This window comes from Dendropsophus ebraccatus, chromosome 5 (assembly GCF_027789765.1).
Source record: "Dendropsophus ebraccatus isolate aDenEbr1 chromosome 5, aDenEbr1.pat, whole genome shotgun sequence".
Classification (NCBI taxonomy): domain Eukaryota; kingdom Metazoa; phylum Chordata; class Amphibia; order Anura; family Hylidae; genus Dendropsophus; species Dendropsophus ebraccatus.
This window is the reverse complement of record NC_091458.1, coordinates 90,704,070-90,722,172: the sequence shown is the minus strand read 5'-3', so window position 1 is coordinate 90,722,172 and position 18,103 is coordinate 90,704,070. Positions and strand designations below refer to the sequence as shown.

The following is an 18,103-nucleotide window of genomic DNA, read 5'->3' as shown; positions in this document are numbered from 1 at the left end:
AAAAGGCCATTCAAAAATTTGGAGTGGCCGCTGCTGGAGTCAGTGCTTCAAAAGCCACCACACACAGATGTATCTAGGACATGGACTACAATTGTCACATTCCATATGCAAAGCCACTCATAACCAATAGAAAACCCCAGAAGTGTCTCACCTGGGCCAAGGAGAAATTTTGCATTTCATTTGGAAATCAAGGTCCCAGAGTCTGTAGGAAGAGTGGAGAGGCACACAATCCAAGCTGGTTTGGGGAGCCATGTCATCTGCTAGGGAAGGTCCACTGTGTTTTAACAAGACCAAAGTCAGCGCAGCCATCTACCAGGAAATATCACAGCACTTCATGCTTCCCTCTGCCCACAAGCTTTTTGGGATTTTCATTTTCCAACAGGACTTGGCACCTGTCCACGCTGCCAAAAGTACCAATACCTGGTTTACTAACCACAGCATCACTGTGCTTGTTTGGCCAGCAAACTCACCAGACTTTAACCCCACATAGAATCTATGGGGCATTGTCAAGAGAAAGATGAAAGACACCAGAACCAACAATGCAGACGAGATGAAGGCTGCTAAAAAAGCAACCTGGGCAACACCTTTGCAGTGCCACAGGCTGATCGCTTCCATGCCACCCACATTGATGCCTTCATTCATACAAAAGGTGCCCCGACCAAGTATTGAGTGCATTGACTGTAGATACTTTTCATTTGGCCAACATTTTTGTGTACAGTTGATCTTATATAATAATCTTATTTTGTGAGATAATGACCTTTGGGTTTTCCTTGTCTGTAATCCATAATCATCAACATTAATAGAAATAAACACTAGAAAAGCTTCACTGTGCTTGTAATGACTATTATTGGTGTTTTACTTTTTAAATTGAATTACTAAAAAAATAAACAATGATATGATGATATACTAATTTATTGAGAGGTACTTGTATGTCTGGCTGTGGCAGCCAACTCATCAGGCCAGACAGGGTCCAATGAATCGGATTCTCAACATAGGGATGATTCCCGGAGGTGATACCCACCCCCATCTGACCTTACCATGTGTTTATGCCATATATGACTAAGATGTGTCTGATAAATAGCTGGCTGGCAGTTTCCAATGAATTGTAAATGCAGCTCTAGGCCTTGTTCACACAGGGTAAGAACATCGCAGTTGTTTGATATGGCCGTGTCAAACAACGGCTGCTGTCTTACATGTTCACCCAGCCGATACTGCAGTATCGGCCAGATGAACATCGTTTGACTTTAATTAGAATGCAATCCAATTTACAATTGACCACAGTGTAAAGCACTTCTTGGAGCTGTAATTTACACTGTTAGCCCCGAACCACAGCTGTAAAAAATAGACCTGTTAATTATCTTGTGCAGCCACAGAGAACAACGGCCGCAATGTATACAGGGTGTATACACTACGGCCATTGTCCTGTTCACTGCAATGCACTTGGGCACTGTTAATAAACGTGAATCAGCCCTACTCTGGGAAAACATGTATGTGGGTTCTCCGCTCTTTAAAAGAAAGTAGTGAGAAGAGTAAAGTGGCCCTTTTTGTTTTACAAGACGAGCAGGTGTAAACCCTGTAACTTAAGGTACCATACATGCAAGAGACTTACTGGGAAAACTCCTATTTTGTGCTTTACATTAGGTGGTTACTGCACATTGCCTCAGGCTGTGTGTCACATGACCTGGACTGATGCATAATGTAAGTCTATAAGACCTTCAAGGTCTTACAGGCACAGAGCTGGGGGAAGACCATGTAGCAGCACACATCTCTCCCAATGCATTTTACTGATGAGACGGGTTCACTGATATACAACAGAGGGGTTGTTGGGGAGTAATCCAATGTATCTTTAATGGACACCGCGACATGCAGTGTAAAATCAGCCATACATATTTTGAGCAATAGGACTACATTTTTCTTAAAGGAGTAGTGCGGCGGTAAAGAATTATTCACAGACTAACACACATTACAAAGTTATACAACTTTGTAATGTATGTTATGTCTGTGAATGGCCCCCTTCCCCGTGTCCCACCACCCCCACCCATGTACCCGGAAGTGTGGTGCGCTATACTCACCTGTCACGTGCCGACACCCGTCTCCGATCTTCAGCGAGTGACGTCTTCTTCGGGCGGCCGGCAAACAGCTCCGACTGTCCCGAATGCCGGCCGCCCTCTGCAACGTCATCCGATGCTTAGCCGCAATTGCCTGAGCATAACTGTGCTCAGCCAATCGCGGCTGAGCAGCTGATGACGCGGCCACGTCATCAGCTGCGATTGGCTGAGCATAACTGTGCTCAGCCAATCACGGCTGAGCACAGTTGTGACGCGGCGGAGGGGGGGATGGGCGGCAGCGACTCGGCCGTCCGTCCGAAGATGACGTTTGGCACAAGATGGCGGAGGGCCCTCGACACGGTTTAGGTAATGTATAATGCACCAACACTTCCGGGTACACGGGTGGGGGGATACGGGGAACGGGGCGATTCACAGACATAACATACATTACAAAGTTGTATAACTTTGTAATTTGTGTTATTCTGTGAATAGTTTCTGAGCGCCGCACTACCCCTTTAAACTGTTTTGATACATGAGGCATAATCTGTGTGGCAGAGACAAGCACTTCTATTGAATAGCTGCAGATTCAAAGAAAGTATTCGCAGAAAGCAAATCTATATTAGACATCATTTTTATACAGGTAAAAAGAACACAGCAAAAATAAGACTAGTCTGTTTCTAGGGGTTTTGTCACATGATGGTCCAAAATGACTGCATCCCCATTCTTGGAGTCAGCTAACCCCATATTTACTATTTGCCTCAGAGAGTGTTCTCTAAAAAGCCTAACAAAGAATCTTTTATATATCTTTTTTAGGGGAACTAATTATAAATTCCCTTGACAGATTTACCACTGCCAAAGACAATCCTGTGGTTTAAAAGGTAAAAAAATCCGGTTAAAACAGATGAATCTTTGGGTGCGAGTTATGACAATGCGTGAACAAATTACCACGGCAAAAATATAATACCACAATAACTTGACACATTCACAGCAAAAACACAATTCACAGCCTTATGAAGGATGTGCTGTAAGGTGATAAACCACAGACAGCAGTGACTATGCACCTGTACCAAGAACCAGTTCAGCCACCTAAGCTGTGAAAGAAAAAAACACTTCCTATTTATTATTTTCTCGTATAGTTTAGAGAGTAAAAGAAGTATGTATGGATATTGTCCCTTCTTCTATCGTGTACATTCTCAGAAATGGGCATAACATAGTGTAATCTCTGCAACCACATCCAGATAGGGCCAACAGCACTGAAAAGGTTTTGCTAACTTCTAGTCAGGTTTGTCTATAGGTGGGCAAGAGGGCAAAAGCCCAATGTGACATACTCTTTATAAAACAGGACCTGTCACTTGTTTACTAACCATAGAATCTTTCCATAGAATCATTATGAGTAAAGCTGTTACTCTGTTCTATTATTCTTCCTGTAAGAAATATAGGAATATACATTGTGCTCTCCTGTCATCACTGCACAGCCGGGGGGGGGTTGGGAGTATCCTGCTGCCATATGCACTAGGACATGTCCAATTTGTTTGTGGCACGGATCGTGTGAATGGCTGCATTCACATCAATGGTCCCTAAAATTGTCCGTGGTCGCAGATCCGCAACATGTAAATGCAGCCATACTGTATAAAACTACAGACACTCTAAGTTAGCTCTCTAACGCTAGCATATCCTTTTGTTCTCGCTGTCCTTTGGGCTAACTTTAAAAAAACCAGGGCTGTGGAGTCAGAAAAAATGTACCGACTCCAAAAAAATCTTTTAAAATTTTATAATTGAGTTTTCATATGGATTTTATAAATGTTCCTCATGAATGTAGTTTATGTTCTATCAATCTAAGCCCTTTATTTATAACAACCAGAAAAATCCCTTTCTCACATTCATTTAGTTTCCTCACACATCAGTAATCTGGTCTCTATTTGGCCGCTTGTTTTAAGCCGGAATAGTCCATTGTGTGACCTCTCTATATCACCATGCCTGACTCCTCTATATCACTATGGCAGACCCTATGTTGAGTACATGGAGACTGGAGACTAGCTGGATCCACTGCGCACACAGGAGAATCTGCTTTATATTTTTGCCTTATTCCCTTAGAAGTCGCCGCAGGATCATGTAGGACATTACACAGTGCTGCTGAGCCAGTTCTACTTTACACTAGTTAGACAAATAAGTTCCCTAGTGTCTGACTGGCCATTTATGAAGGAGCTGGAGTCTCAGTTGGGAGTCGGTCCTGATTAAATTCAGGAGTTGGAGCTGCAGTTTACCGATTACACAGCCCTGGATAAAACTGCATTTGTTTGCCCATTCACAATGCCACAGTATCAGGACACTGTTACTCCACCCTCCAATCTCTCTCACACAACCCTCTGACAACCCCTAAACCCACACACACACCTACATACTGTGAGTGACAGGCAGGACTCACAAAACCCTACTAAAATCCTGCTTGTCTTCCCAAGAGAGGGATTTGTGAGGTAGATTAAAACCGCACAGCAGTCCAGACAGTATCGGTGTCACAGCCACAGCTTTGTGACACTGTGGAAAATGTAGTTTCATAAAGAAATAACTCAATGGAAAGTAAGACTAAAGGTCCTATTACACCAAACAATAGTCGGCCATACTTGCCCGATTACTGGCTGATAACCCTTTGGTGTAATAGGTCATGTTAAAAGGCAATGATCAGCTGAAATGCCCGATGTTGGCTTATCACTGTCTTAAAACATGTTCTATTAAAACAACGATAGTGACAATCTACTGGCCGTTGCTCCTTGTAATAGGAACAGTGGCAGCACACAGCCACTATCTTCTTTAGGCCACCATCTAAGGATTGGCCGGGCAGCCCCTCCTATGGCTCCCCACCCCACCCCGCTGGATGTATGTTTGTGTAATAGCACAGACATCAATCAGAGAAAGAGGACCTGACAGGTCGGCATTCTCTTGCTCCTCAATATTGGGGCATTAATAGGCCTAACGCTAACAGGCTGATGGATGAGCAATGGGCTATGTAAGCGTGCCTGTAGCCTGTGCATCATCTTACCAGAACCACAATTTAGCAACTCTTTTCTCAAGAACCTTGACACCCAGCTCTTACACAGCTAATGCACTGTTGGAACTGACAAAGGGATGAGCATATATTTTGCCAAGCTTCCTCCCCAATATTACCCACCACTTGCTCCCACAAAGCTTTCTTTCTGTCTAAGACTCCATGCTTCATATCATTAGCCCAAAGTTTATATACCAGAGAGAGACCTCCCCTAGCCCTACCCATTTCTTGTATAACCTGGTAATTCCGTACTTCAAGCGACTCCGTACCCACAATCTGACCCCCCAAACCACTTGTACCTTCAGATAGCTGCTTTTATTCCAAGTTCTGTCCTGGGGTCCGTTTGGCAGGGGATGCAGTTATTGTCATAAAAACAAGTTTTAATCTGGCAGCGCTGTGTCCAACGGTCAGGGCTTAGTTTTGTATATGCATTAGACTGGCACATCCTCTCTGTCCTTCCTCCCCACCCTCCTCAGCATTAGGAATGCTCCTGGCAGATTGCTTCCTATTCCCCAGCTGCGTGCATAATGAACATGGGCTGGATCGTTAATACACCTGTGCAATGCTTAAACAGCAGTAAATGTTCCTGGATCATTCCGAATGAGGAGGAGGGTGGGGAGGAAGGACAGAGAAGGTGTGCCAGCCTAATGCATATACAAATGTAAGCCCCGGTCGTTAGACACAGCGCTGCCGGATTAAAAGTTGTTTTTATGACAATAACTGCATCCCTGCTGAACGGACCCCAGGACAGATCTTGGTATAAAAGCAACTATCCGAAGGTACAAATGGTTTGGGGGGGGCAGATTGTGGGTACAGAGTCGCTTTCAAAAAAACTCACTGATACTGATGCCTTACAAGCATGCACTAATTAAAAATAAAAAAAGGAAAAATGTTTATCTTCTAACCCAAAGCTTTCCTTAGCTTCTTGGAAGCTTCTAAGTCTACCATTCTTAAATAAATGAGACACCTTCCTAGCCCCTTTTTTTTATACCAAAATTTCCGCATCTCAAACTACCCAATAAATCACAACTTTGTTTTGTATACAGCCATACTTTATCACATGAGTGGCATAGTGAACTTTTAGCTACTCTGTTATCCCAGTAACCTGCTTCAAGCAATTCAAACAAATCCTCATATTTACTAGCATGAACAATGTGACAAAAAAAAAAGGAATTAACTTCCACCCATCCAAGTAATAAAATATAATCTAATATCGGGCATAGAGAAACCTCCCTTCTTCCGAAGTCTGAAAAAAGAACTCAACCTTGCACATCAATCAGTCAAAGCAGGTAGGGTGTGGGTGGGACGAGGTGCACATTCTGTGGCTGTGTGTTTGTTATTTTAATAAATCAGTTCACCAGTAGTCTTTATTAGATATATAGTCAGTAGTCTGCAGCTACATGAGACTTTTTTGACCCACGTGGGCCATATGTGTACCTCAACAGACTATGGTGGCTGAGTGATTTTAAAAGTACCTTTGCATTATTTACTTTTATTCTTTAGCCAGTAAAAGTTAGGTTTTAGTTAGAGAGCAGACTAGTGTGTTTTGGGCTTTTGGCCCTCAGTAGTTTGGTCTAGTACATGCTGTGGCTCAACATCACTTCTGTGGCACTTCAGCTTCCAAATAGAAATGCAATTTTATAGACCATAAAAAGTTATGCAAACGACTATCAGCAACTGACTGATTCCATTTAAACCTGATTACTTAAAGGTTGAGGCCCGAAGACTGCACGGCTGCCAGGTTATGATAACATTTCATATTCTGCAATGTTTAAATTCCCACCCTGTTTAAAACCCTGGTTTAAATTCACACCATGTCCCTACAAGAATGCAGAATTTTGAGAATCTCTAAGCAGAGCATTCTCCAGCTGGGACCAGTAACCTCAAGTGATCATATCATGGCATAAAAATTTTTTATAAAATGTACACCAGGCAGACTTTCATACAGTCATAAATATCTAATAAATGTTACTTATAGTACATAGTACAATAATGTTAAATATGAAGGGATATGGTAACATCTTAATTTGAACAGTACCATAGTGACACTACTCTGAGTCACAGTGGCATCACCCCACTAGTTTCCTTCCTTAAACTCTCGAAACTCACAAGATTCATGTGCAGAAACTCTCAGTCTCATTAAAATAAAATTCCAGAACATGAAGTATAAATATCACTGGCATAGAACATGAAACATAAAAATAAATAAAATACATTATTATACTTGTGAGAATCCACAAAACCTTACAGGTATGTCCTAAGAATATGCTCTGTATGTTCAGACTTTGCAGGTTATAGCAGGGCTGGGACAAGGAGTTTTGGTGCCCCCACCACCACCCCCCCCCCCCCCCAGTGTAGACTGTACTCTATGCGGGGACAGCCAGGAGGCTATACTGTATGTGGGGGCTGATACTTGGTCATCACAGGCTCTGCAGAGTATTACCACACTGCTGACTATATGGGAGAGTCCAGTATGTATACTGTACCCCCGAATCTAACAGGACCATGTATACTGTACCCCCTGACTGTAACAGGACCATGTATACTGTACCCCCTGACTGTAACAGGACCATGTATACTGTACCCCCTGACTGTAACAGGACCATGTATACTGTACCCCAAAAAATAACAGGACCATGTATACTGTACCCCCTGACGGTAACAGGACCATGTATACTGTACCCCCTGACTAACAGGACCATGTATACTGTACCCCCTGACTAACAGCACTATGTATACTGTACCCCCTGACTGTAACAGCACTATGTATACTGTACCTCCTGACTGTTACATGACCATGTATACTGTACCCCCTGAATGTAACAGGACCATGTATACTGTACCCCCTGACGGTAACAGGACCATGTATACTGTACCCCCTGACTGTAACAGCACTATGTATACTGTACCTCCTGACTGTAACAGCACTATGTATACTGTACCTCCTGACTGTAACAGGACCATGTATACTGTACTGCAAGAATTAAATACTGTGTTAGACAGACCGTTATTCCTAATATTTAAAGATTCTATTACGACAGGGATTGTTCCACAGGACTGGCGCATAGCTAATGTGGTACCAATACTCAAGAAGGGGTCAAAGAGCGATCCTGGAAACTACAGGCCCGTAAGTCTAACATCTATAGTAGGTAAAGTATTTGAGGGGTTTGTAAGAGATGCTATACTGGAGTATCTTAAAGAGTCACTGTCGTATTTTTTTTTTTTTTTGCAGAAATCAATAGTCCAGGCGATTTTAAGAAACTTTGTAATTGGGTTTATTAGCCAAATCTGCCATTATCTGCATGTAAAAAGCCTTTTCCCAGGTCCCCCCCTCCTTCCTCTTTTTCATCCACTCTGAAAAATCAGAAAATTGTGACTTGTTGCAGGAGACGTACCCTGTCTATTCCTATAGAGAGGGGAGGGGGGAGGAGGAAGGAGGGAGTTAGCCGGCAGCAGAAAGCAGATAACAGAGGATTACAGGCACGGAGCTGGGTGACAGCTGTAATCCGAGCTCAGACAGGTCACTGGTGATGGTCAGTAGAGATATCCCGTGAGGGATTTGTAGATTAACTCTTTGTTGTCCTGTTTTGGTCTTTTCTTTAGCTCTCTCCATAGGAGAACAATGAAGACAGGGGGGAGAGCTTCAAACTGCTTTTTCATGATAAAAATGCATTTTTCGGATAATAAACCCAATTACAAAGTTTCTTAAAATCGCCTGGACTATTGATTTCTGCAAAAAAAAAATTCACGACAGTGACACTTTAATGAAAACAATCTTGTGACGCAGCATCAGCATGGATTTATGAGGGATCGATCCTGTCAGACTAATCTGATCGGCTTCTATGAAGAGGTAAGTTACAGACTGGACCTGGGGGAGGCTGTGGATGTTGTGTATCTGGACTTTTCTAAGGCATTTGATACTGTGCCGCATGAAAGGTTGGTCTACAAAATAAGGATGCTGGGACTCTGGGAAAACGTATGCAAATGGGTAAGTAACTGGTTGTGTGATAGAAAACAGAGGGTGGTCATTGATGGAACATATTCAGATTGGGTTTTAGTTACTAGTGGGGTACACCAGGGGTCAGTGTTGGGTCCACTTCTTTTTAATATTTTTATTAATGATCTTTATGAGGGGCTACAGAGCAGAATCTCCATTTTTGCAGATGATACTAAACTGGGTAAAGTAATCACCACAGAGGATGATAATATCATATTACAGAGGGATTTGGAGAAGCTAGAGGCTTGGGCAGTGAAATGGCAAATGAAGTTTAATGTGGATAAATGTAAGGTTATGCACTTGGGCCATAGAAATAATAAATACAGTTATGTGCTAAATAATAAAACACTGGGTAAAACTACTTCGGAAAAGGACCTGGGGGTATTGGTGGACAGTAAACTCAACTTTAGTGATCAGTGCCAGGCAGTAGCTGCCAAGGCTAATAAAATAATGGGATGCATCAAAAGTGGTACAGATGCTAAAGATGAGAACATAGTTTTGCCTCTTTATAAATCACTAGTCAGACCCCATATTGAATTCTGTGTACAGTTTTGGGCACCGGTATATAAGAAGGACACAGCTCAACTACAGTGGGTGCAGAGGAGGGCAACAAAGGTCATTAAGGGAATGGGTGGGTTACAGTACCAGGACAAGTTATCAAGCTTGGGGTTATTTACGCTAGAAAAAAAGACGTCTTAGGGACGATCTGATCACAATGTACAAATGTATGAATGGACAGTACAGAGATCTTTGTAGTGGTCTTTTTACTCCTAGGTCTGTAACCATGACAAGGGGGCATCCTCTACGTCTAGAGGAAAGAAGATTTTATCATCAGCATCGACGCTGGTTCTTTACTGTACGAACGGTAAGACTGTGGAACTTTCTGCCACATGATGTTGTCATGGCCGATTCATTAAATAAGTTCAAGGGAGGCCTGGATGCTTTTCTTGAACAATATAATATTACAAGTTATGGGCATTAGATTTCCAGTGATGAGTTGATCCAGGGAGTGTTCTGGTTGCCATTGGATTCGGGGGGGGGGGGGGGGGGGGGGGAGTTTTCTCCCTGTGGTGGGGTGGTTGTCGTCTCCCTAGTGGGGGTTTTTGCCTTCCCTGGATCAACACAGTAGGGTTTCCCTAGGTTGAACATGATGGACTCTTGTCTTCTTTCAACCTTATTTACTATGTTACTATGTATGTTACTATGTTACTATGTACCCCCTGACTGTAACAGGACCATGTATACTGTACCCCCTGACTGTAACAGGACCTAGTATACTGTACCCCAAAAAATAACAGGACCATGTATACTGTACCCCCTGACTGTAACAGGACAGTGTATACTGTACCCCCTGACTGTAACAGGACCATGTATACTGTACCCCCTGACTGTATCAGGACCATGTATACTGTACCCCCTGAATGTAACAGGACCGTGTATACTGTACCCCCTGACTGTAACAGGACCATGTATACTGTACCCCCTGAATGTAACAGGATCATGTATACTGTACCCCCTGAATGTAACAGGACCATGTATACTGTACCCCCTGACTGTAACAGGACCATGTATACTGTACCCCTGACTGTAACAGGACCATGTATACTGTACCCCTAACTGTAACAGGACATGTATACTGTACCCCCTGAATGTAACAGGGCCATGTATACTGTACCCCCTGACTAACAGGACCATGTATACTGTACCCCCTGAATGTAAATCACTGGTGTCAGGGGGATTAGCCTGTACACAATAAACAGAATATAAGTGTTCACCAGCCTGTGGCTCCCGAGCTGTGGCAGGACTACAACGCCTATCATGCTGTGACTGTTGTAGTTTTGGAGCAGCTGGTGACCCACAGGTTGGGGAGCAATATGGGAAGTGCTGTGTATAGAGGAGCAGTGCAGGGATATGGGGCAGCCCTGTGACGTAGGTGACCTCCCTCTCCCAGCATTCCCAGCTCTCCCAGCCTTCCTACACCTAAAAAATGATGAGAGTCAGTCAGTGAACTCACCAGACAGCAGCCCCAGCAGTCGGAACAGCCTCCAGCAGTCAGACAGAGAAGAGGTCACATGTTGAGGAGGGGGTGGAGCCTCTGTAGGTCCTGGTAGGTCCAGCAGGTCCTTGCATGTCAATGATTTTTTTTTTTTTTTTTTTTAAGAAATTGAAATTGCGCCCCCTGTAACTTACCACTAGATGGCGACCTAGGCCATCACCTACCCTGGCCTACCCTTTGTCCCGGCCCTGGGTTATAGGATGCAAGGTTTAATTTTACTGTAATCCAATGAGTGTTGAAAACCATAGAAAGTGTTTGTGAAATAGTGAAATATTCAGAATATTTCATTTCCTCTATGGAGCTATCATTTGAAATGTTACTGAACCCTGAATAAATACTGTTAATAGTGCATGAGCATTTTATTAATAAGATAGCATATTTGTTGAAAGGGCTCACATATTGGCTTTAAAGGGAACCTGTCACCCCCCGTGCTGGGGTGACAGGCTCCCGACCCCCCGTTAGAGCCCCCTATACTCACCTAATCCCGCCGGGTCCCGCTTCTGGAGGTGGTCGGGTCACGGAGATCTCAGCCGCTGCAGCCCGGCTGACTCTCCTGTCATTCTCTATGGGTGTTGGACTCATCTCTCAGCACGCGCGCCGGGCTGCAGCAGCTGAGATCTACGTCACCCGATCGGATGCAGAAGCAGGACCCGGCGGGATTAGGTGAGTATAGGGGGCTCTAACGGGGGCCGGGAGCCTGTCACCCCGGCACAGGGGGTGACAGGTTCCCTTTAAAGGGGTTATCCAGCACTACAAAAACATGGCCACTTTTCCCCCTACTGTTGTCTCCAGTTCAGGTGTGGTTTGCAATTAAGCTCCATTTACTTCAATGGAACTCAGTTTCAAAACCTCACCCAAGCTGGAGACAACAGTAGGGGGGAAAGTGGCCATGTTTTTGTAGCGCTGGTTAACCCCTTTAAGTGTGTAAAAAGAAAATCTACACATGAAAACCATTCTAATGGATGATCCCTCTCTGCTCTTCTGAAAAGTTACTCTACCAGGAAAGCCCTGCAGAGCCTCTGACATGAGTTCTCCTGAAGGTTTTGATTTATATAAACGTAACAAGTGCATAAAGGTTCGGTACCCCCAATGAGGGATAGAGAGCCAGACTCATAAACCATTATCTCTTTACTCATGGGCGTAATTGAGGTACTGATAGAGGTAGATTTTAAAAAAGTTTCTAAAAGCCCTATTACATGGAGCGCTAATCTTCCCAATCAGACAAATTTGCACAGATATCATTCTGTGTAAAAAAGCGAACGGTTCTCTGAAAAAAACAATCATCAGCTGATCATTGGAGGAGCCTGGACAGGTAAGTACATCTCTTTATTATTTTACACTAAAGAAATCATTAACACTGTCCATGCAGTCCTGCCACAGAATTATCGAGCCATGCATAAGCTTGGTAAGCAAGTGCTGATCTAGCAGACTGTCCCTCGCTTACAGTGCGGGGTCAAGCCCTAAAAGAGAGAGACTGTCTTTGTTTCCAGCAGCAACCAGTGACAGAAGATTTCATTATTGAAGAACACTGAGGGTAATAAAGCTGCAATATGATTGACTGCCATGTGCAATATAGTCTATCTTTTATACAGCTTTCATAAACATTTTCTACTACGTTTTTAGAGATGTTAATTCTGTATATCGAAAATCTGCACATTCACATTTAATAGCAGGAATACCTTCGAAGCATCTTACAAATGCCTGGTCTGACATACACTCCTGAATGTAACTCACATAAAAAGCTTGCCTCGAGGTAGGCTCCTCCCACCTTTTCCACAGTCCAGCAGACTGCTGTCTCCTATGGGCTGCCCAGATGATCAGACGATTGCCAGGGCAAAGCCCCCTAGCCCAAACCCCCACCCCCCCCCCCCCCCGCTCTCCCTTGCTTGGTGTCGGTGCATGCAATAGCGCCGGCAGCGGGCGGGGGAACCAGCAGCAAGCAACGCTTTTCTGACAGGTCGGCGCTTGCTTGCTCTCCGCATCATCCTGAGTAGTAGGGGCCTTACCCTCAGCACTGAATATCAGAGATATCAATATGGGGCTTGTAAACACTCCACTTGGGGGAGAAATAGTGTACGCTTCCTCCACCTGATGCAAGACTCAAGTTGAGGCTATGTTCTTGCTCAGTGTATTAGACCTTTTTTAGCCTTATTCTTACACAAGGCTGTGTTTTGCTTTTGAAAATTATGTGTGTCTTAAAGGGGAACTCTGGGCAGGGGCCTTATTAGGCATATGCTCGGGAACGGGTTGCTTGAAAATAATAAAGCACACTTACCTCCCTGGCTCCTGTGCCCGGACCCTGTTAATCGACATGCAGTCGCCCCTGCTGCCAAAGTATGAGGTAACCATGGATACATCCACATAGAGAATGCAGTATAAATCATTGGTTCTATACTGCATTATATGTCCTGCAACAGCCTGTATGCATTTCCCATTGCACATGCTTGTATTTTGTTGTTAATTTATTAGAACACTGTTTATAGTATTCTCTCTTTTCCTGCATACTGTATGTGACATTTTAGTAAAATTTGTCAGTTGAAACTCAAACCTTGTTTTTACCCAAAATATCAATACCCATTATTTATTATATTTATATAAATTGCCGTTTATAAAACCATTTATTTTACATTGATAATAAAAAGTAATAATAATCTATTTGTTTTCCAGAGTTGTCCAGAATCAAGATGGACAACAACACCCACAATGACACATGTGACCTCTATTACCACCAGAACACAGCAAGAATTCTGCTGCCAATATTTTATAGCATGATTTTCTTGTTTGGATTGCTTGGAAACATCCTGGCTATGTTTGTCATCCACAAAAACAGGCGGAAGCTTAACTCGACCACGCTCTATTCAAGAAACCTGGTGATTTCAGACATCTGTTTTGCCATTGTCTCACCATCCAGGATTGTGTACTATGCTAAGGGTTTTGACTGGACATTAGGGGAAGCGCTCTGTCGAATAACTGCTCTTTTCCTATACATTAATACTTATGCTGGAGTAAACTTCATGACTTGTTTGAGCATTGACCGCTTCTTTGCTGTGGTGCACCCGCATCGCTACAACAAAATAAGGAGGGTGAAGTTTGCCAAAATCATATGCATTTTTGTCTGGTTGCTCGTCTTCTTCCAGACATTCCCACTTCTTCTACAAGATATGTCTTATTCGGAGCCAAATGGGAAAACAACATGTATGGAATACCCAAACTTTGAAAAGAATGAAAAATTTAAAAAACAGTTGCCATTTGTGCTTCTTGGAGCATGTTTTATTGGCTATTACATTCCTCTGGTAATAATACTATACTGCTATTCTCAAATAAGTATTAAACTCTGCCAGACAACAAAGAAGAATCCCTTGTCTGAAAAAACTGGGACAAACAAAAAAGCTACTAATACAATCATTTTAGTGATTGTGGTGTTCTTCATTTGCTTTTCACCATATCACATAGCCATTACCCAGCATATGATCCAAAAACTCATTCATGAGCCAGACTGCGAAAAGCAGAAATTATTTCAAGTTGTCCTTCATATCACTGTTTGTCTCATGAACCTAAACTGTTGCCTAGATCCCCTCATATACTTCTGTGCATGCAAAGGATACAAGAATCAGATTCTTAAAATATTAAGACGACAAGCTAGCATTACGTCTTCCAGTGCCACAAGGCCAGCAGGTGAAGAAATTTCACGAGATCTCACAGAAAGCCAAACAGTACAAAGTATACCATTAAATCACAAGACAAAGCTATCAGTGAATAAAAAATAAACCTGGGACTACAAAGTGAATTTCATGGCGCTTCTTGACAAACAGGAAATGGCAGTATATATTTTTGTATTATTCTACACTCTTATCCTGAAAAAAAGGATATATAAAGAAGGCTAAAATTGTTAACAGTCGTAAAGGGTCAACAAGAATTAGAAAAGCATAGCTACTTTTACTCCAAAAACATCTGTCCTCATGTTGTGTGTGGTATTTCAGTAGTTAAATAAGCATGGTTTACCCCTTACAAGCAACAGAAAATAGAAGAACTACAAAATGCATATAGTCCACACCTCCCCAGCAACATTTTCTCATCATAGACATGAAATTCCCCTCTGAACCCCACTATATATATATATATATATATATATATATATATACACACCTTTAAAAGGACATTTAGAGAGGGTGAGGCGTGATTACATCATGCTGCCCTGTGCTGAATAATAGAGGAGGTGCAATAGTCTGCAGTGAAATTAGTTGTTTTGCAACACCTTTGGGAGGGGAACTAGCAAGGGTGCTGGGGGAGAAAAGTAGAAAGGGTGGGAGGGCTGTGATAAACAGCTAAAGGGGAGCAATGCATTCTGGGGCTTTTAGTACTGAGCAACTGCTCAACCAGGGAGTTCAACTGTGAAGTTCAGATCTGAAAACTTTTACACGGCCAAATGGCATTAGTTTAAAGTGCTAAAAAGTAGTGCCATTTGTGCAGCCATATAAAAGCACTGCATCACAGTCTGTCTTTAACATTTTGTGGTTTTTCATATTAAAGCAGCTAAACCGAGGGGGCATTCCCCAACATTTTGGCACTAGCACGGAATAGAGGAATAAAGGAATAAAAATGGTATGCCTGCAATTCTAATGAGAGGCCCTATTTTCACCCCTGTTCAGCTGCGGACAGGTCTGCTTTGAACTCAACAAAACATTGTACATATATGTTGACTGTTAGTAATAAAAACATTTTTTAAACTTTCACTTGACACTGACAAAATACCCAACTAGATTTTGTAAATATTTAACATGATAAAACACAGTTAAAGTGTACCTATCATCTGAGAACACTTTTGACACGTCATAGAGACATGAGTTATGATCAATCCGGATCAGAGTATTCAGACCTGTACCAATTGGGAGAAGGAGCGGGAGGGGACACGCTGTTTGGTTAGGTTCACACTGCGTTTTCAGCATCCGTTTAACGGATCCGATTTTTTTAACGGTCAAAAGAGTAGTGTCAACAGTACTTTATTGTGCGTAAAAAAAACGCATCCGTTTTGATCCTTTTTTTTATAATGGAAGTCAATAGAAAAACGGATCAAAAACGGATGCACACAAATGCATCTGTTTTTTACAATCCGTTTTTTTGCAAATAACGGATCTGTTAAACGGATGCTGAAAACGCAGTGTGAACCTAGCCTAACATGGCCAACTCCCCCTCTGTCTAAGAAAAAAGAGTAAAGCTTATAATGTAAGTCTATAGAGCCTGACTCTCTTTCTTACACAGAGCTGGGAGAGGGCTATTCTGCAGCCCATCTTTTCCCCACTCGTTCTCCAGATCGATACGGTCTGAACACTTAGACCTAGACCAATCAAAACTTTTGACATGTCTCTATGACATGTCAAAAGGTTTCCAAAACGACAGTGACACTTTAAAAAACATCTGTTAAAAATGTGTTATGTAGAACTGTAAATTTTGTACATACATTTATATAATATGCATGTATGTCAAAACGTTGTAATAACAGGCAACTTAGCCTCACATCTGTAATGGTAAAAATAATGGAAAATAAAAAGAGAATTGATCACCTAAAGATCAACTACGAGCAGATCATGTCAGACTAATCTTATCAATTTTTTTTACTTTATCAGAAAAGTGTTGGATGAGGGTGGTGGCGTTGAAATCGCCTATCTGGACTTCACCAAAGCCTTTGTTACAGTTCCCCATAAAGAGTAATTATCGCAGAATTTCAAGTTGAGCCCATTTGTGAACAGGCCCAAATAGCTGATAGAGAAGTGCAGGAAGTTTGTTCCAAGCATCTACTACACTTTCAGTAAAGTAATATTTTCTATGTGGTTTCGGATCTTTCTCCCAACTAACATCAGATTGCTCTTTTTAATATGGATGTAAGTAAAATAGGAGGAGGTTTGGTCAGCAAGCTTTGTTTACAGATGAAACAAAACTGTGCTACCGAGTATGTTCTTAGAGGTGTCAGTAATATGAAAAATTATTTAGCTTTAATTGATGTGTCAAAGCAATGCAAACTGTTGTTAAATGTGTACAAATGTAAAATAATGCACCAGGGGTATCTTATCGGTAGGTCTGTATCAGCAAAGAATTTAGGAGTAGTGATTCCTGACAGCCTCAAAATGTGCCACAAATGCAGCCAGGCTGTACAGAAAGCTAATCGAATGCTGGGATGTACAGCTACAGCAGGTGTCTGCATCCTTCCAGCAAAACTATAATTCCCATCATATCTGGACAGATAAAGCTTTCTAGGCATGATGAGAATTATAGTTTTAGAAATTCGAGAACTTAGACAATCACTCCTGTAGGAGCAATGTGAGGATGGAAAGCCTACCAGCATCAGGAAATTGCACCTACTCCGTATACATTAAACAGAACTGCCGTATGCTTTGGGTTTGAAAGGCCAGTAGCCTAGCAGAAAGCACACAGGGTGGGCCCCTACTATCCTCTTAGGAAATCCACCAGCAAACCGAGACAAGTCATCATGAAATATCTGAATTATGCTGACAAATCAGCCGTCCTACAAGCTTTCAAGGAACCCTACAGCAGTGATGGACAACCTTTTAAGCTTGGTTTGTCAACATTCGGCTAAAAAATTAGTATAACTCGGATGGTGTGTCACTTTGAGAAAAAAAACACCATCATTTATCATTTAAATAACAAAAAAGTATACTTTTAATATATAACTGTATTTATTAAACCAAAAAATAATTACTGAGTGAAGTAAACAACAAAAAGGATGTTCATTCTGTGAGCAGAGAAAAGGGGCGCAAGAGAAATGTGATTGAAGAAATAGGACAGGCAGAACTTCGAGCTGAATACGCCACACGGACTACGCTCGTAAATTCAGCATCTTTTATCAGTGTGCAGGTTCAGCTGTGAAACTCACCCCACAATAGGTGCAACATAGAGGGGACTCACAGAGGCTCAAAAACAGTGAATATGTGAGTGCAACCAAA

The 18,103-nt window shown here is 42.3% G+C and overlaps 2 protein-coding genes across 3 annotated transcripts in view; one reads left to right on the top strand and one right to left on the bottom strand.

The window, feature by feature from the left end:
* GPR183 (G protein-coupled receptor 183) overlaps positions 1-15,247 on the top strand; it is a 42,590-nt gene extending 27,343 nt beyond the window's left edge. For both annotated transcript variants that reach the window (XM_069970709.1, XM_069970708.1), the window contains exon 2: positions 13,812-15,247. In XM_069970709.1, the coding sequence (XP_069826810.1) occupies positions 13,829-14,911 (1,083 nt within the window). In that variant the 5' untranslated portion in view covers positions 13,812-13,828 and the 3' untranslated portion in view covers positions 14,912-15,247. The remainder of the gene's footprint in view (positions 1-13,811) is intronic.
* Positions 1-18,103, bottom strand: part of UBAC2 (UBA domain containing 2) — a 153,173-nt gene that overhangs the window by 59,848 nt on the left and 75,222 nt on the right. The window lies entirely within an intron of this gene.